Below are 20,346 nucleotides of genomic sequence, written 5' to 3'. Positions count from 1 at the left end.
TCGGAAGCACTGATCTATATAGAATGACATTTTATATATATATATATATATATATATATATATATATATATATATATATATATATATATATATATATATATATTTACTATAGCGAGTATATTTAAATATTGAATTATGTAATTGTATTAACTGCCCTAATAACGTTAAAACATCATGAAAATAAAAAAATGACATGACAACTAATCGTTATAAAATCATTATTTATTTTATTAAAAGTTAAGAATCCAGGTTTGTTTATCAGTACCATAGCAACGCTAACTTCCGTTGGGATTTTCGGATAGAAACCGTCCGTAGCCTTTCGCAAGAGTTCAATTTTTTGAACGCATCCGGATGGCCAACGGACACGATTTTTTTCGCACCGCACTCGTTCGCACCTGGTTCGGACCCATTCGCATGCGGTCTGCGAATCTCCATAGGAAATGAATGACTTCCGGTCGTTTCGCTGCAGTATCGGAGCTGATTTCAACTGCCAGTGTGAAGGCGGCGTTATAGGTTGCGTCCGTGGATCACGGCTGAACGCGTCTTCTCCGCACTCATTTAAGTTACAAACAAACATTTTTTCGCCTATCGTGCGTCTACTCTACACCCGTACCACTGAAAAGACGGATTATATCCAAGACTTAAGCCATAAATTAGTATTAATATTGATAGCACCACTGGTAGCGTCGTTGCTAACTTAACTTACTGTCCATCTGTTAAAATGGCGAATATATCAAATGTAAGTAGTCTACCTTTTGGTGCAGGTGAGGACACATTTGAGCTGCACGCGGTGCAGTCTGAGCTGGAAGCTGTTGAGAAACAGATCCACGACCTTTTAGTAAGAAAAGCCGAGCTGATAGACCGGCGTTTGGCTCTCGAAACATCACGTGCCGAGGCACACAAATCAGAGATTAATGTTACTAACCCGCTGACTCCGACCTCGTCTACTCCGTGCGTTCCTCAACATCGGTCCCGAACGTCGAGGTCGCGATCAGCCATGGTCTCGTTCACTCCGGCTCCAACATGCCATCACGAAGCCTGGATTTTTCCGCAGCGGAAGTCGCGAGTCAGGTCTAGACCAAGAAAACTCTCTCCGACCCTCCCGGTTTTCGAGATATCCACACAAAACCGCTTCCCTCTTCGCGAAACAGAACGCGATGCTGTGATCATCGGCGATTCCATCGTTCGACACGTACACGTTACGTTAAATAAAAGTAAGGTGCATAGTCACTGCTTTCCTGGTGCTCGTGTTTCTGAGATCGCTGCTCACGTTCCCGAGATTCTGAACGAGCGCGTCGGAACCGTTGTCCTGCACGCGGGAGGGGCCGACATCAGACTGCGCCAGACGGAGGTTCTGAAGAAAGACTTCAGGAATCTGATCGATACGGTACGCAGCACATCGCCTGATATAACGATTATTGTGTCAGGACCGCTTCCCACGTACCGACTAGGTCATGAAAAGTTTAGTAGATTATTTGCGCTTAATGAATGGTTAATGTCATGGTGCAATGAGCAGAAACTTCTCTTTGTAAATAATTGGAATCTGTTTTGGGAGCGTCCTAGGCTTTACCGTGCTGATGGCTTACACCTAAACAGATTCGGATCGGATCTTCTGTCAGATAACATCTCCAAAATGTTAAATACCTTTTGACTAGTAAACAAAAGTCCAAATCATAGTCTCTGCTGCACCAATTTAACTGATATAAATAGTGTAGAACATTGCATAGAAACTGTGTCTATTCCTCGTTTAGTGAGATCAAATCATAAATCTACTGCAGGATCTAGAAAAAATCTAATTGTTATTAAACCAGAAAATGTTGCTATTGGTAATCAAAAACAATTTTTAAAGCTAGGTCTTCTAAACATTAGATCACTCACACCTAAGGCAGTTATTGTAAATGAAATAGTCACAGATAATAGCTTCGATGTACTTTGCCTTACTGAAACCTGGCTTAAACCAAATGATTATTTTGGTTTAAATGAGTCTACTCCAGCAGGATACTCCTATAAGCACGAGCCCCGTCTGAATGGTCGTGGCGGCGGTGTTGCAACAATCTACAGAGATTTTCTCAATGTTACTCAGAAAACGGGTTATAAGTTTATTTCATTTGAAGTACTTGTACTAAATGTTACGCTCTTAGATGTTCGAAAAACATCCCTATTATCTCTAGCCTTGGCTACCGTATATAGACCGCCTGGGCCTTACGCTGATTTCCTAAAAGAGTTTGCAGATTTTCTCTCAGACCTATTAGTTAACTTCGATAAAGCATTAATTGTTGGAGACTTTAATATCCATGTAGATAATCAAAATGATGCGTTAGGGGCTGCGTTTACAGATTTATTAAACTCCTTTGGGGTCAAGCAAAACATTACCGGATCGACTCATCGATTTAATCATACACTCGATTTAATTATATCACATGGAACCGATCCAACCGATATAGATATCATTCCACAAAGTGACGATGTCACTGACCATTACATGGTAACTTGCATATTACGTACTCCTGTAATATATCATGCTGCGCCGCGTTATCGATTAGGCAGAACAATCCTTCCATCCACCAACGATAATTTTTCAAACAGCTTATCGGATCTGTCTCAGCTGCTCAGTGAACCCAAACAAACAGATGAACTTGAGGAATTAACTAGCACTATGAGCACCATTCTCTCTGGATCATTGGATATTGTTGCGCCCATTAGATTAAAAAAGGTCAGAGAGAAAAGTAAAGCACCATGGTACAACAATACTACGCGTGTTCTAAAGAGAGAAACCCGTAATTTAGAGCGTAAATGGAAACAAACTAACTTAGAGGTCTTTAGAATCGCATGGAAAGACAGTATGTCACGTTATAAAAAGGCCCTAAAAGCGGCCAGGGCTGAGCATCTACGCAAACTAATAGAAAACAACCATAACAATCCTAAGTTCTTATTTAACACCGTGGCGAGACTAACAAATAAACAGATGTCTCCTGAACAAAATATTCCATTACAGTTTAGTAGTAATGATTTCATGAAGTTCTTCACTGAGAAAATAGAAAACATCAGAACCACAATTGTAAACGTTCAATCCTCAATCGCGCCTTATAATTCAGCCTCAATTATCACCCCGCAAGAACAATTACAGTGCTTCACAACTTGGAACAAAAAGAGTTAAATAAACTTTTTACTTCATCTAAAACAACAACATGTTTACTAGATCCTATACCAACTAAGCTATTGAAAGAAGTGTTACCTGTAGTGGAAGAGCCTCTCCTTAATATTATTAACTCGTCTTTATCTTTAGGTTATGTTCCAAAAACATTTAAACTGGCAGTTATAAAACCTCTCATTAAGAAACCACAATTAGATCCGAATAATCTAGTAAATTATAGACCCATTTCAAATCTACCTTTTATGTCTAAAATACTAGAAAAAGTTGTGTCCGCTCAACTGGGCTCTTTCTTACAAGAAAATGACACCTATGAAAAGTTTCAGTCTGGGTTCAGGCCGCATCATAGCACTGAAACTGCGCTCGTTAAAATCACAAATGATTTACTTTTAGCTTCTGACCAAGGCTGTATCTCAATATTAGTTTTACTTGATCTTAGTGCTGCGTTCGATACTATAGATCATACAATACTCTTAGATCGACTACAAAATTATACTGGTGTTCAAGGACAAGCATTAAGCTGGTTTAGATCGTATTTATCTGACCGCTACCATTTTGTTTATTTAAATGGAGAAAAATCTATCATAACTCCAGTAAACTATGGAGTGCCGCAGGGATCTGTGTTAGGCCCTCTATTATTCTCAATATATATGCTGCCACTTGGAAATATTATAAGGAAACATGGAATTAGTTTCCATTGTTATGCTGATGACACTCAAATGTATATTTCATCACGGCCAGATGAAAACGCTAAATTATCCAAATTGACAGAGTGTGTTAAAGATATAAAAGATTGGATGACGCATAATTTTCTTTTATTAAATCCAGACAAGACAGAGGTACTACTTATCGGTTCAAAAAACCACCCACAAAACCTCTCACAATACAACTTTAACATAGTAGGATGTCCTGTTACTTCATCCTCTACAGTAAAAGACCTGGGTGTTATATTAGACTGCAACCTGTCTTTTGAAAATCATATTTCATATGTTACAAGAACAGCCTTTTTCCACCTTAGAAACATTGCTAAGCTACGTAATATGTTATCAGTTTCTGACGCAGAAAAGTTAGTTCATGCATTCATGACCTCGAGACTAGATTACTGTTATGCGTTATTAGCCGGTTGTCCTGCATCCTCAATAAACAAGCTACAGTTAGTCCAAAATGCCGCCGCTAGAGTTCTAACTAGATCAAGAAAATATGATCATATAACACCGATTTTATCATCCCTACATTGGTTACCTATAAAGTCCCGTATTAATTACAAGGTATTGCTACTGACTTATAAAGCCCTAAACGGCTTAGCTCCAGTCTATTTAACGGATCTTCTATCGCCCTATAATCCATCGCGCTCTTTAAGGTCACTAAATTCGAGGCTTTTGGTCATACCTAGGATATCTAGGTCCACCAAAGGAGGGAGAGCATTTTCACATTTAGCACCAAAACTCTGGAATAGTCTTCCGGATACTGTTCGTTGCTCAGACTCGCTCTCCCAGTTTAAAACTAGATTAAAGACGCATCTCTTCAGCCAGGCATTCATATAATACTTTTAATCCTACAGTTAAATCCGACCTCTAGTTCATAAACGCCAGAGGAGAACTGGCCCCCGACTGAGCCCGGGTTCTCCCAAGGTTTTTTATTTTTTATTTTTTTATTTTTCTCCATTAGGTCACCTGATGGAGTTTTTCGGTTCCTTGCCACTGTTGCCTTTGGCTTGCTCAGTTGGGGATATTTGGGGATATTTAATTTAATTAATCAATCAACGATACTATTGATCAGCATTACCAAACGTAGACGTTCCACTAGAAACAAACATTGATGTATTGTTCTAATTTATTACTGTGAAGCTGCTTTGATACAAATTGTGTTGTGAAAAGCGCTATATAAATAAACTTGACTTGACTTGACTTGATGTGTAAAACACTGATTGGTCAGAGAGAATCGTCACTACCAGCGCCATTGGATTTGCGACACGAGACACCAAACCCTCTAGAAACCAAGGGGGTAATCCAGCACCCGGAAAGTGTACCTTCTTTGGGGGCATCCATTGGCTAACAAGCCATCACCTGCTGTTAGCATTCCATTGACTCCCATTCATTTTGGCGTCTGAGGCATTTAAAGACTCCATTTGTCCATACGACAATGTATAAAAGGCTCCATTACCTTGTATATGGCCCCGTAGAAGCCGGTTTTGTAAAAATAGGCTAACGATTGCGCCATAACCACGCTCTGTCGCACAGTAGAGAAATTACTGTATAGACAGGAGGAGAAGCTCGCAGGCAATCGGGGGGATGTGGAGGCATAAAGTCTGATAAAGTCAAGGTAGAAGCCCATAGAGAGTCATAAGGTTGCTCCTGCTCCAAGCTAATGGACAGCTCCTACTCACGCTCTCCGTCTGGGCAAGATTCAGAAGGGAATGATTCAGATTTCTCTTGGCACAGCTACTAGAAGACTTACAACTGTCAGACAGGTTGCTCACATCACATCTACATTATCAAGCTCAGTTTGAGGCTGCGCAGTACGCTCAGCCATCAGGAAGTGAGTGCTTCTAAGTGACTCCGTTGAAGTCTATGGGGTCGCTGTGTCCATTTCTTTTACTGTCTATGCTAGAAACAAACTTCTTCGTCTTGCAGTGAAAAACATCCACATGCCGAGAATTGATATGCTCCATTGCTTCTGTGTTGTGGGTTTATTTGTGTCAAGTTTGCGTACTCATAGACAGTAAAAGAAATGGATGCTGTGCCGAGGCACAACCCACATAAAGTTGATAATTCCGCGAATAACTGCAATTGCAGATTTCGAACAGAGATGGCGACAAAGAGAAAAAAACTACGGACTGCAGCTTTAATTTTAGATACCAGGGCTTTGCTTTTGACAGACAATGGCATCTGGTTTGTGTTGTGTAATCAAGGTCTGAGTATTCTGGCCCCAACATATCAGCTCCTCATACAACAGATACAGGAGTGTGAATTCATTGTTTGTTTTTGAAGCCATATCCTGCATATAGGAACCCTCACAGAACCTTCACACGGCATTCTCTGTCACTCCACCCAGCAGAAGCACTCGGACAGGACAAGGTATATACATATTCTTTATAGGTGAATGCAATTAAATGTGTATATATTTCAATATGCATTCATTCATGTCACTTTATGTTTCCTCGCAGCCTATTCAAAGGCATGTTTCTGTTTTGGAGCTATCTTCTATATCTAATAATAAATATTGAACTTGGATCTCAACTTTTTCACTGTATATTCTGAATCAATGACAGCCCAAGGATACTAAGCATACTCTGAATAATATGTACTATAGATAGGCTATAAATGTGCAATGTGTAAATGTGCTCCTGTAGCATATAGTATATCAGAATATCTGAAGGTCTTTATTATATTTTCAGATGTCTGGAGAGATCTTTTCCCCTCTGGATAATCTCTATGACCTGGACAGTGCCAACTGCCATCCTCTGGTGTGCCACTTGTGCCAAGAACAGTATGAGCATCCATGTCTACTGGACTGTTATCACACTTTCTGTGCCAGCTGCTTGCGCGGAAGGACTGTGGACAGCCGACTGACTTGCCCTCTCTGTGGGTAAGAATTTACTTAATTTAATCATTGATCACCTTATTCTGACAATTCACACACTATATAAATTATTTCAGTGGGGTGGAAAGGGCCCACAGTGTTAGAACAGATTTAAACGCAAAGATAAAGCCTATGACATGTATGCATTTGAAAAAGATTGTATTTATAGATTTAAATGGTCAAACAACATTGTTTGGTCAGCTCTATGGTGCCAGGGGCATCTGTAGGAGGGATTACCTGTTAACAGCTGCGACTGGTCTCTGGGCACATTCCGCCAAGGCCACTGTGGCATCAAACAATAAACATAACACTATCTGACACTTGACATTGGATACACGGGTCCTGGGCTGGCTACAATTAGAGATGGCTGAAATGCCTGTGCGCTCACCCTTCTGCTGCCATATAGTAAGTCTAGCAGCAGTTTAAGCACACTGTAGATCTTGCACTTATGGAGGGAATCTATAAAAAAATAGAAAAAGGTTGGTGTTCTTTATAAAGAAGCATGTTAGAGTAAGTATGAATTTGTTTTAAGCTGGTTCAGTGTTAATTTGTGAAATGTCTTTTGTTTTGTGTGTTATATTGTCATTGTGATCGCATGCATTATGTTTGTCGATGTTATGCATCAGCAATGCAAAGGACAGTGTTAATGTTATTATACAGGACAATATTGTTGTTTAACATATTTAGTCAAATACACTGTAAAATCTTCTTATAAAAGTGAATTAACAGGGGATCTTTGAACTGTTAACCTAAGTAGTATTTTTATTTTATTTGTAGAGTTGTTTGAGTCCCTTTCTGTTTGTGTCTATTTCCATCTCTATGGGGGTTTATGAATCGCTATCTCAGAATTCAGAAGAGAGCTATTTGTGTCGTTGTTGCTATGAAGGAGGGATAAACACATCAATGCCAGATGTATGACTAAGACATTATCAGTGGGTCTAAAGTTCTGCACAGACACACAAAACTGTCTGTTTCTTTTGTAGACATCAGTCTGTTGTGAAAGGAATAAATGCACTTCCTCCAGAAGATCGACTCCTGAAGTTCTTGTTGGACAGTTCAGCAGACAGTGAGGAAACCGTGCAGTGTGCTAACTGTGATTTGGAGAGCAAGAAACAGGTCTTGTTATCACAATACTGTAACATGCGCTTAAAGAAGAATTTATTGGTTCCCCATCCTTAAAGCACTATGTAACGCAAATAGCGACAGATATTTTATTCACAAATACACATTCATCAACTCACACATCAGTTGTGGTAAACTCGTGTCTCTTCAGAAAATTTGGACTAAACCGCTCAATTCATATGGATTAGTTTTACAATCTCTTTATGAACTTTGTGAAGCGTCAAAGTGGTAGTTGCGTAGCTGCCAATAGAGGGACAGAAAGCTCTCAGATTTCTTCAAAAAGATCTTAATTTGTGTTCAGAAGATTAACGAAAGTCTTACAAGTTGGAATGACATGAGGGTAATTAATGACAACATTTTTTGGGTGAACTAAAAATCTGACTAAATTATTGGAGAATCTGATATAGAGAGATAGTTTTACCTGTAGATCAAGTTTTTGAAACATATGAAAGATTAATAAGATGTACAGTGTTTAGAAAATAGGAATTTTTATTTCTTGCTCTAACACAGGGGTGTCCAAACTCAGTCCTGAGGGCCACTGTCCTGCAGAGTTTAGCTTCACCAAGCCTCAACACACCAGCCAGTTTCTATCCCTATAAAACCTTGATTAGTTGGTTCAGTTGTGTTTAATTGGGGTTTGAGCTGAACTCTGCTAGGAGCAGGATTGGACACCCGTGCTCTAACAGTTCTTTTAGTACTTAGAATTAATATTTTGAGAAAATAAATGCAATTCTTTTACCATATGATGAGATATTTAAATTATCAATGAATTGGGTTCTTGTAAAAGTTGTTTACACAGACATAATGACAAAAAACAAAACAAAAATGTAAAGAAACAAAAGTGAAAACATATTTTATTAATGTAGGCTATTTGTGACAAAACATGTAATATACTCACTTAAAAATGTTGGGTTAAAAATAACCCAACGAATAACCCAACTGTGGATTGGTATAGCACCTTCCCAACTGTAATAACCCAACAGTTGAGTTAAATATTTATTTTTTATTTATGACCTTATTTTAATAAATAAAATACACATTGTTTTCAAATACAGATTGTTCATTTGTATAAACAATACATATGTTTCAACAAATATATTTTTCAATTACAAACTATATATTGGGGAGTCTAGCATTTAATGTAAATATACATAAATGTGTACATAAATTCAAAATGCACAAGTTACAGCACACATAATAAATTCAAAACCTATGCAAATGTACGAACAGAACACATTCAAAACCTACACAAAAATGCACATAGCATACATACAATTGTACAGCATACAGCACACAAAAATTCAAAATGAACACTAAATTTAGAACTACACATTATAATAAATAATGTTTCTTTAACTGCATGTTGTCTTATGAACAACCAGCCAGTAACTACACTTTAAGTATGAGTTTGATTTACTAAAAAGAAAGTTATTAGAGTAATTTGTTCGAGAACCGAACTACAACAGTTGCACTTTACATTTTTGATTCACTATAAAGAAAGAGTCACTCATTGCGAATTTGACTCAGCTGATCGTGCTGTTGATTCAGTAGCAGTGTTTGCCGCATTGAACTCTGGGTTGCACTTTATTTAACAGTATGTCTACTTACATGTACTTACAGTGTACTTACGGAAGAAAGTACTGGTTAATATAAGGTAACATGGGTTAAGGTTAGGTTTAGGGGTAGGTTCAGGGTTAGTACCTTGTGTAAGTACATACGTACATGGGGAACAGGACTGTAAAATAAAGGGTAGCACATATGTATACACAAGGGTACAAGGGTATAGTACATATGTACTTATTGTAGTAATGACTATAACTGGGTAATAACTAGGCACTAACCCTGAACTTACCCCTAAACCTAACATATCCCTTATTGTTACCTCACATTACTCAGTATCTTCATGGGTAAGTTAGTACACTGTAAGTACAACCAAAAGTGCAACCAAATATTCAAGTGCTACCAAACTCAAATATTTCAGTATATTTTGTTTGTTTAAGTATTTAATTCTTCTGTCTCAAACCCCAGGATGTGGATGCAATGTATTATTGCAACACTTGTTGCCAACCACTGTGTCGAGACTGCAGGGAAACCACCCATAAGGCCAAGATGTTTTCCTGCCACGAGATTGTCTCCTTGGCAAAGCGCACCAAAGAAGCCCACAAAAAATGTGGTGTGTGTGAAGCTCTATTTTGAAGTAGTTCAAAGTACTTAAATTAATGATATTTCTTTTGTCAAGAACTCTTTAATGCTAAAGCTTTGGGATTTGTGCACTTTATCTATTTGCAGCCCTCCATGAGGAACTCTACATCATGTTTTCTACAGAGAAAAAGTCTATGCTCTGCATCAACTGCTTCAGAGACATGCAAGTGTGAGTTCTAAACTTAACTGTATGTAATTAGCATATGACCCATATGATTTCAAAATAATGTGGGTTAGTCTTATTCCATAGGGAGAACAGAGCACACTGCATTGATATTGAGACAGCATATTTACAAGGCTGTAAAAAACTGGACCAAGCCGTCTTAGTGAGTTTCTCTCCCATCCTTTTTTCTACTTTCATCTGTGTGTGTATTGTGTGGAGCTGTGGAGCTCCTATTGAAGTCATTTCACTCTCCTCAGGCTGTGAAGGAGCTTCAGACTTCAGCTCGAGAAGCAATTATTCTGCTCAAAGCCATGATTGGAGAGGTCAGAACCAATGTGGATGAAGAGGAGAGCGCCATCTGCACTTTGTTCAATAATATGCAGGTGCCATGCACAAATACTCAGTTAATCTGGCTACACCTTTATGATTTTGATGTCAGAAATTTATTTGAGCATTTTTGATTTGAGACGTAAAATTCATTTGGAATTGATTAATAATAAAATTGCTGATTCACACATTTATTTAAAAAAACATTTTTGTATTTTTTTGCTCAGGAAAAACTAGCAGAGAGAAAAAAGATCCTACTCAAAGCAGCACAAAGGTATATACATATATAATGTAGCACTTTATTTTACAGTCCTGTTTCCCATGTACATGCTATGTACTTATTATAGTAATTACAATAACTGGGTAATAACTATGTACTAACCCTAAACCTATTCTTTAACCTAACTTTAAACTATGTAGTTAACTTATATTCTTAAGCGCATGTACTGTAAAATAAAGTGCAACCAAAACTAAGACATACAGTATTGTCCAAAAGTGATGTCCGGCCTAGAAAAGTTGACATCTTCATCCTTTATTGAAATATTATTAAAAATGTGTTAAATATTCTGTAAGCAAATTGCATAGTTGTGCTTGTAGTCAATTGTTTTATTTGTGATAACGCAATGAAACATGCCAAATTGTGCAGACATAATTTTTACCCATCTAGATAAAGAAATTATGATTATACTGATAATGATGTAGTCAATGAATGCTTTTTCCTATGAATTTTTTGCATAGTAAAATCAAACCTGTAGCTGGAGTTTGCCTCTTTTTTTTTTTGCCAAATAATTTTGTCTGTTAAATACCTTAAAATATGTAACAAATATTAAATATTTTCCTTATATTTTGATGGTTTATTTGAACTTGTTCATTAAAAACAAATTCACAAACCAATCCCCTCCGAACATCACTTTTGGCCACTACTGTATATTCTGCATCACTTACACGTGTATATATAATCTTGCAGAAAGGGATTAAGGTGAAGGAGAACCAAAGATCCTGATAAAGGAACACTTGTTATTAATCTTCTTTTGTGTGTTTATTTTCTAGCCAGCATGAGGAGAAAGAGAGAGCCTTTAAAGAGCAGTTATCTCATCTTGCAGCACTCCTCCCAACTCTCCAGGTAAGTGTGTTTACTTCGTATATCTCCATTCATATTAGCTTTCCAAATATCAATGCTTGCTTTCAAACATGTTTCTTTTAACTTCTCTCCAGGTTCATCTTGTTACATGTTCTGCCTTTCTAAGCTCAGCAAATAAGTTTGAGTTTTTGGACATGGGATATGTGAGTAAAAACAAATGATTTTTTTTTTTTTTATCAGAAAAAGAAAATTATTTCAAGGCATGCAACTGAGATTGATTGATTGATTGATTGATTGATTGATTGATTGATTGATTGATTGATTGATTGATTGATTGATTGATTGATTGATTGATTGATTGATTGATTGACTTACACAGCAATTAATGGAGAGACTAAAGAAGATTGTAAAACTACCACACAGACTGAGACCAGCTCAAAGCAGTAAGGTTAGTTTACTAAATGCAAGTAGGCCTATGTTAAATAAGTCAGTGCATAAGTTATATCTGCTGTTATCCATCCACGACGCAGATAAACACTGAGTATCGCTCTGAGTTCGCGCGCTGCCTGGAGTCTCTCTTGCTGTTGGGACATCGGCGTTCACTGTCTACTACAGGGAGTGTGGCTTTAGGTCTGGGAAACGCCAGTGGACTGTAAGTCTTGGTAGTAGGTGCTACTAAAACTTTAAAAAAGTTACTTAAAACATAATAAAACAAAGTAACAAAATGAATTTTTTTTTTATTTAGGATGCAATCATCCCTGTCAGTGCAATGTCACTCTCCAGCCATTAGCGACATGTCACTGTGCTCCTCGGTGGTGCGCAGGCCGACCTCACACCGTTACATCAGCACCAAAGTTCTGCTGGCGGAGGGTGGAGAGACGCCCTTTATGAACCACTGCTGCAACTACGAGAACAGCTACAGGGTGAGCGTTTCTCATGTGCTCCTGGCCATTACATTTTCCTGGCTAATTACATTTATTGTGTCGTTGCGAAAGAAAAGCGACAACAAAGTAAAATGAATGGTAACCAAAGCCCAACCCTCGCATGTCGGTCAAAAATGACCGAATTGTTTTTATTTTTTGCCAATTGAAGGTGCAGTGTGTAAAATGTATGTACTATATTTTAGTTTGATGTTTTGTATGTAATATTTAATACTAAATTTTATTTACGCTGTATTTATAATCGGTTTATTCACTTTTTGAGCATAGACCTGAAAATTAAATTTCCAACTTCCAAGGTTCGTGAATCTTGAATGCTTTCGAGCACAGACTTAAGTTTGATCGCTTTTCAAAGACGACACTTGGCAGATTATTGCTGAAGTGAGAAAAGTTTTTAAAAAGTAACAGAATTTTACATGCATTTTGCAGTGGCGCGAAAAGCCTGCACAAGTAACACGTCCTTTTAGGTGAGAGACAGGATCAGGAGGCGCGCACACTGTGTGTGATCGATGTATCTTTCACTCGTATATTAATGCCAGTGACAGTGGTGAGTAATTTTGACAGTAGATTGTCGCGTCCTGATTCGTACTCGTAAACAAGACTTCGTACTCGTAACCCAGCAATCGTAAAATTGTATTTTGTGTGTGTAAATTAAACCAGTCATAAATTTTGGAGTCGTACTCGAACAAACGTCGCATCTGGAATCATATCCTCATGAATTCACGCTTACGCTCATAAGTTTTTACAGTTTTTAGAATTACGTACGGTTTGGATTTATGCACATATTATTTTTGACAGTCTTTTTATTCCATAAATTATGAAAAATACACAAAAATATTATTTACATTTGAAAAATACATTTTCAAAATCATGTTTTACTCTAAAACTGCAAGAAAATTAAAGCCATAAATCTAAACAAGTTGTGTTCCAAATTTGAGCTTGATATAAAATTGGCTTTCAGTAAGATTTTGTTTGGCTGCAGTACCAAGTTTTCACTAGATAAAATTCATCTCCCATTTATTTCCAATGCGGTCATTTTTAACCACGAGGAGCACAAGTGTGACTATTTTTTACAGGACCATTTAACCTTTTTGAATCATGTTCATGATTTTTTTTTGTGTGTGTGTTCACATAGCAAGTGCCAAAAGCTTTACCAAGTTTCGTACCATTCCAATAAAGTAAAAAAATATTGTACTGCAACTGACAGATTCTCCATGTGTGTTGGACCAGACTTTACAGACCCAAATCCAGAAGCTCAAAGACCAGGTGCAGGAGATTCACAGAGACCTGACCAAGCACCATTCCCTCACCAAACCCGACACCATGAGTGAGATTTTAGAGCGCTCTGTACAAGTGAACGGACAGATATCTATAGAGTACTCCTCAGTGGAGCTCATGCGGGCCATTTTCGAGGAGGTGAGACGGTAATAGTTTAAGACTGGCATTAGGAGGAGGTGAAAAAGAGGAGGGCTCATTATACCATCGATTTTGTTCTTAGATCTGGGAGGAGACGTTACAGAGGGTGGCAAATGAACAGGAGATTTATGAAGGTAAGTGAATTAGATTTTCTCACTTAAATCTTCTCAATACTGAGTTTAAATATTTAGTGATTCCTGTTTATTGTTAATTTTTTAGCACAACTTCATGACCTACTTCAATTAAAACAGGAGACCTCTTATTTGACCACTATCTCCAGACAAATAGGCCCTTACATTCGCTCCATAGCGAAAGTGAAAGAGCGTCTGGAGCCCAGGTACAAATCATTCACATGGCTTATAGGGTAATATAAATATATACACATATTACTTTATTTTTTACATTTTTGAAAGAAGTCTCATGCTCACAATACAGTATTTATGTGAAATATTATTACAATTTAAAATAGTTGTTTTCTATTTTAAAAAAATTACTCGTCTTCAGAATCACGATTCTTTAAAAATCATTCTAATATGCGGATTTACTACTCAAGTCACATTTTTTTTCAGTATTGTTTGATGAATATAAAGTTCAATAGAACAGCTTTTTTTAAATAGAATTTTGTAATAATGTAAATTTAGCTATGCCTAAAAAAAAAGTTGCAAACAACTGACAATTGAATTTACACACCAAGGCTAATTTTTACCTGAAATCTGACACTTGGCAAGCTCACCACTCATAACTTACATTATCAATCGCCCATACACAAGTATAATAATTCCTTAAGGGATTTTAATTTTTAATCTAATTTGATCTCTAACAGGCTGAAGGATCCTAAAGAGCTGAAAGATGATCGCACAGAGATCATGCTAAAGCTCTATGAGGACAGCACCTCGACTGCGGACACACAGCCCAGGCGAGTTCCCTTCAATTTCTCAGAAGTATATTACAATGTTGACATTTGCAAGTTAATTAATGGCTATTCTATGCTTCACTGATACAGTAATGAGCTGTCCTGTAACACTGAGGACAACTGGACTCCAAACAGCCTATCAGAAGAGACCAATCCCAAGAACAAGGAATACTACAGGCCAAACAAACAGAAGAACACCACTGATACAGCCAATCGCAAAGAGATACCAGTGTGAAACCGCTTTTGTGTTGATCCTACAAACGGTTGTCAGCTTAGATGTCTGTGTTAAACTGAACAATAAGCATGTGTTAATGTAAATCTGATATACCAAAGCTTGAATAAAAACAGTTCAGTGCTTGCATTTTAGAGAATCACAGTAATGTCAAATAAAAGTGATAAGCGTTCATTGTTTTATTTTAAAGGTTTGTTACATTTTGCTGAAGGTGTTAATAATGTACAGTTATCATTCAAGAGGTAGGGTGGTCCTCTCCCATCAGCTCTTTGCACGAGCGTAGTGCAAAAAACCTATTGCATGTGTTCAAATGTCCATTACCTGTACCTACGCATATATTACAGTGCTCGTCATTGAAAGTGTGCAAGAAATTCCTATTCTTTACCCAATGTCTATTTAAGCTACATCATGCCAGGAGGACACGAAGCCTTCCTCCTAGAAATGTAAAATTGTAAAGATAAAGACTTTGGATACAGCATACCCCTCCGGCGTTCGGCCCTCTGAATCCCACCTTCGTAGAAACAGATTTTTCTTGTTGAATTATCATGCAAGTGTGAAGGAAAGTGAAAAGACATGGATATGGTAATGAGTGAGTGTGGGAGTGAAGACGAAAGAGACTAATGCATTTGACAACTGTTAGATGAGAGTACATATGCATTGAGAAATACTGCAAAACTGGAGGAGTGTAAAGACCAATGGAAAGAGGAATGAAGCCTGTAATTTATCAGATACGTTTATTTCTCTAATCATAATATTAAAACTGTCCAACAGCATTGACAAATCACAGATATTTAGATTGTCGGAAATCAGCGGGCCTGTTGTGACTGGCAGAATTAGTGCAATCCGCTTCGGCAGATCTTAAATAAAAAGCCCACTTTCTGAGACATTATAAACTAATTTTTACACAAAATGGACAACGTCTAAATGGCCACTGCAGTAAATATATCTTGGGTCCAATTTAAAGCTTCTCTGAATAAAACTCTTTACCTCAAGGTATTTAAAAAATCTAATGAAATCTCTGGACGTTCATAAATTAGTAACAAACACTCGTCCTGAATCTCACTCCTAAGGTTTCTAAACAAAACCAAGGGATTTAAAAAAGAAAGAGCAGCGTATGAAGTTACATGGTGCAAATAGGAGGATAAATGATATATGACGTATGTAAACGAGGAACAGAAATATGATGAAGTGCTGAGGAAGGTGGTTTTGGTGTACTAGTGTCTCTGATGGTGTTGAGGGTGGAAGCTCCATCCTGCTCAGGGCAGACCAATGTGTCTCAGAACAGATCAGCGGGTCAGTTTTACTGTGCTGCCACCTCATATATCTGTGCCGGCCCCGGGGGCCGCGCCATGATGCCACCAGGCAACTAGCTCACTCAGAGTGCCAGTCAGAGGTGTCCAGGTGTGCACTTTCAGACTATTTCCTCCCCTCAATGCAGCAACGGCCTTAAGAGTTAACCCTGATTCCTGAGATAAAGGGCAAGCCAGTGAAGACCTTCTTCTTGTACTCAACGTAGTCCTCTCCAAAGAAATGGATGAGAGAAATCTCCTCTTCCTCAATACGCTCTCGAAAGAACCGCCAGCTGGCGATTGTATATCCCAGTATACATATCGGGTTGCACAGCATTATCTGGAAAAAATGACAAACAAGAGCACAGGTTTTAAAAAAAAAAAAAAACACTTGAACATTTTCTAATCTAAACTAACAACTAAATTTAAGGGATTGAATAAAATCTCACACTTTAATTGTATTTATAGCTCCTAACAGGCTGTGTGACTATGAGGAATGATTAACTCAGAATGTACATCCATATGCAAGTTTGAGGGATTTTATTTAAATGAAATACATACTCTTTCTCTATTGTCACGTGCCAGTGATTATCCTTCGGCGTGCCATAGGTTGCCGCCCCCTGCGCTATACGAATAAATTCCATTGAAATAATGGTTCAAGTACCTGAGTGCCAGTGCTCCAGTAAAACCAGCCCACATAGGAAGGATGTCTGAAGAGAGCGTAAACTCCTGTGGTGACCAGCACGTGGCTCTGGGCTTTCTCATTCTGCACTATATGGTTAAAGTTGGACCCTGCCGTCAACATGGCAGCTTTGCGCAGGCTGTCCCCACAGAGAACCATTACTAGACCCACCAAACAGAGCCAGTTCACCTGCTTTATCTCTGTCAAAAAAAAAAAAAAAAAAAAAGTTAAATTCATTTAAGGAAGCATTTCAACTGTTCCTGAAAAAAAGACAATTAAAATGAACAAATTACCTTTAATTATAATATATATTATTTAATGATAATAGCCTAATGTTTTGGCAATATATTATATTTAATAAGTACATAAGACGCTTATAAAAGCTTCCGCCATACAAATTGACAAAACTTACATTACTTTGTTTCCTTACTAATAGGCTTGTCACAATCATGAAGTTTAAGCTGACGAGACGACTGTCACCAAAAAATTGCAATTATATACAGCACTGGTCAAAAGTTTGGGAAACGTTACTATTTTTAATGTTTTTGAAAGAATTCTCTTGCACTCATCAAGCCTGCTCAAAAATACAGAAAAAAACAGTAATATTGAGAAATATATTTACAATTTAAATTAATGGTTTTTTTATAATTTAATATACTTTAAAATATAATTTATATCTGTGACGCAAAGTTGAATTTATCATCAACCAATTACTCCAGTCTTCAGTGTCACATGATCCTTCAGAAATCATTCTAATTATTCTGATTAGATCAAACAACAGCGATCACACGATTTATCAATAATTGTGACAGGCTTACAAAGTAACTAAATGTCCTAAGAAAAACAATCAGTGACATTAATTCCTAATATTTGTATTTTAACACCATTAATGCTGTCAAGTTTACCAAAAAAAGCTAAATCAGTTTTGATCAATCGGGATTTACAGACCAAGATCATAACAAACCTGGAATAAGGAGCATTTCCACAGTGAACTCTATCCAGGAGGAAATAGCTGCTAATGTGTACTCAATGCTATGGTTGAGCAGGAAGGAGTCTAGAGACAGACTGCGTGGGTTGATGATGGCAGTAACCAGGTACTCAGAGTAGTGGAAAAATGACAGTGAACACATATACCTAGTGGAACAAAACAGGAGTTATTCCATAATCGAGCAAATTCATGTGACTTTTAAGGCAGGCCATCCTTGTTTTCATTTCCTATTTTTATTACATGTGTATGTTAACCTCAAAAAGGCCTAACCCATTTCCCAAAAGTTGAATTACCAGCCAAAGTGTGTCCATGCTGTATCTGCCAAACTTAAAATGAGACCACATCCAAAGGCAAATCCAAGAAAGCAGGCTCGAACAGCAACCTGATCAAGCAAAAAGGCAGGAAGTGTTAGCTAGATCCTGATACTGCAAATCCACATACAGTAAGCTGTCTTCTAGGAGAGCTTGTTCATATTGACAGAGAAACTCTTACGAGATCCCATTAGAGTACTAATGTAATAGGATTATACCTGCACACTTGCACACAGAACATTACCAATCGCTGTCCTGGCAAAAACAGACCTAGATATATCTCATCTTTATTCATTTAAAACATACATATGGATATGACAGGGGTTCCAGCTACGCAATAATTGTTCTATTAGTATAACACACACATCCTTCAGACTGTCTCTCTGAGTCTTACCTTGTATAAAGGTCCCTTGTATATGATTAGCAGGAAGCCATTGATAACTGTAATGTACGCCGCAATGGCTATTTTTCCGTTCACATCCGTGAGGTAATCGAATATCCAGTCAATGTGAGAGCCGAATTTTACAAGTAAAGGTATTATAATGACGGCCAGTCCTGATATAAAGCTAATAATACTTATCCTCCCTTCTAGCACCAACTTGCTGCCTGCCATGTTGAAAACAGCAAGATCTCGCCGAGAAATCTCGCGAGGATTCCGAGCTCACGCTGACTTGCTTACTAATGGGCTTTATGCACAGCTGCACCACTTCCTGAACTTCAGGCAGGTCCTTCTTCTTCTTCTTCTTCTTTCGGAGTTTTATGGCGGTTGGCAAACCAGCTAAATGGTGCATTTACCGCCACCAACTGGACAGGAGTGTGAAGCGTTAATCGAGTGAAGCAAAAATCAACTAATTATATATAAAAAAAAAAAAATAAAATAAAAAACAAACAAACAAACATATAACCTATATTCTGTTAACCAGTCCTGTTTCTCTTAGATACCTCATTAGAGCACTATAAACCCTTGTCTCTTTCTGTGCGTATTGAAATATGTTTTTTACTGACAGTGTATTAATACCTATGTATCTTAATGATTCTATAAAGTTGATTCTTTCTCTGTTGTATCCTATGCAATGAATCAACACGTGTTCAACTGTTTCTGACAAGCCACATTTATCACAATTCTCAGAATCTCTTTTTCCTATGATAAACAGTGAATAATTAAGGCATGTGTGCCCTATTCGAAGCCTAGATATTATGGCATCTTCTTTTCTGCTTCCGTATTTACTTCTCTCAACCCCAACTTTATTTTGAATTTTATACAGATGTCTACCTTTTGTCTCCTTGTCCCATTTCTGTTGCCACATTTTGTTTAGAGCAGATTTTATTATTGCTTTAACTTCAGTTTTGCTCAGTGATACATTAATGTCTATTACATTGCGTTTCAAAGATCTCTTTGCCAACTGATCAACCTCCTCATTACCCTTTACCCCCACATGTGCTGGAACCCATAAAAATGAAATGTTTACTCCTTTTCTGTATATTCTGTACAGATTTTGAAGTATTTCATACAAAATGTCCTGCCTGGATGCTGACTTTCCACTGTTTATACTCATTAAAGCTGAATACGAATCTGAGCAAATCACTACATCCATAGGATGAACGTCTTCCACCCACTGAAGTGCCATTAAAATTCAGGCAGGTCCTTTGTTTCCTGTCTGCCTTTATTGGACAAACTGATTAATCCAGGTGTGCCTGACCACCTGGATTAATCAGTTGGACCAATAATGGCAGACAGGAAACAAAGGACCTGCCTGAAGTTCAGGAAGTAGTGCAGCTGTGCATAAAGCCCATTGATTTGACAGCGTTTTCAAGCTCATTGAACTGTAGCGGTGTATTAATTTATCCTGATGTGCGACTGTAATTTCAAAATATTCAGTTATTTAGTTACTATTATTATTACATCATGCATTTTAGCAGTAGTCTTTATAAAGCAGTGATATTAATGG

At 37.6% G+C, this 20,346-nt stretch overlaps 2 protein-coding genes across 17 annotated transcripts; one reads left to right on the top strand and one right to left on the bottom strand.

Moving 5' to 3' along the window:
- Positions 1–6,084: 6,084 nt before the first annotated feature.
- On the top strand, positions 6,085–15,606 carry rnf207b (ring finger protein 207b). Of its 16 annotated transcripts, none has more exons than XM_081385721.1 (18): positions 6,085–6,228; positions 6,549–6,739; positions 7,717–7,849; positions 9,884–10,028; positions 10,145–10,226; positions 10,308–10,383; positions 10,478–10,603; positions 10,775–10,821; positions 11,598–11,670; positions 11,763–11,831; positions 12,008–12,076; positions 12,159–12,280; positions 12,374–12,551; positions 13,797–13,982; positions 14,065–14,116; positions 14,202–14,319; positions 14,806–14,898; positions 14,986–15,604. In XM_081385721.1, exons 2-18 carry the CDS (start codon positions 6,549–6,551, stop codon positions 15,128–15,130), a joined length of 1,905 nt encoding a protein of 634 aa, XP_081241847.1. In that variant the 5' UTR covers positions 6,085–6,228; the 3' UTR covers positions 15,131–15,604. The 16 variants fall into 16 exon arrangements, with proteins under 16 accessions (XP_081241847.1, XP_081241856.1, XP_081241855.1 ...); XM_081385730.1 differs by having other exon boundaries at positions 6,098–6,228; positions 10,145–10,220; XM_081385729.1 differs by having other exon boundaries at positions 6,146–6,249.
- On the bottom strand, positions 15,284–19,148 carry icmt (isoprenylcysteine carboxyl methyltransferase). Its single transcript, XM_081385738.1, has 5 exons — positions 18,792–19,148; positions 18,380–18,468; positions 18,063–18,232; positions 17,081–17,298; positions 15,284–16,756 (listed from the first exon to the last, which is right to left on the bottom strand). Exons 1-5 carry the CDS (start codon positions 19,008–19,010, stop codon positions 16,574–16,576), a joined length of 879 nt encoding a protein of 292 aa, XP_081241864.1. The 5' UTR covers positions 19,011–19,148; the 3' UTR covers positions 15,284–16,573.
- Positions 19,149–20,346: the final 1,198 nt, after the last annotated feature.

This window comes from Scardinius erythrophthalmus (assembly GCF_964197995.2).
Source record: "Scardinius erythrophthalmus genome assembly, chromosome: 15".
In the NCBI taxonomy this organism is placed as follows: Eukaryota; Metazoa; Chordata; class Actinopteri; order Cypriniformes; family Leuciscidae; genus Scardinius; species Scardinius erythrophthalmus.
Note: the sequence above shows the minus strand (reverse complement) of the source record. Positions and strands in the feature narration are given on the sequence as shown.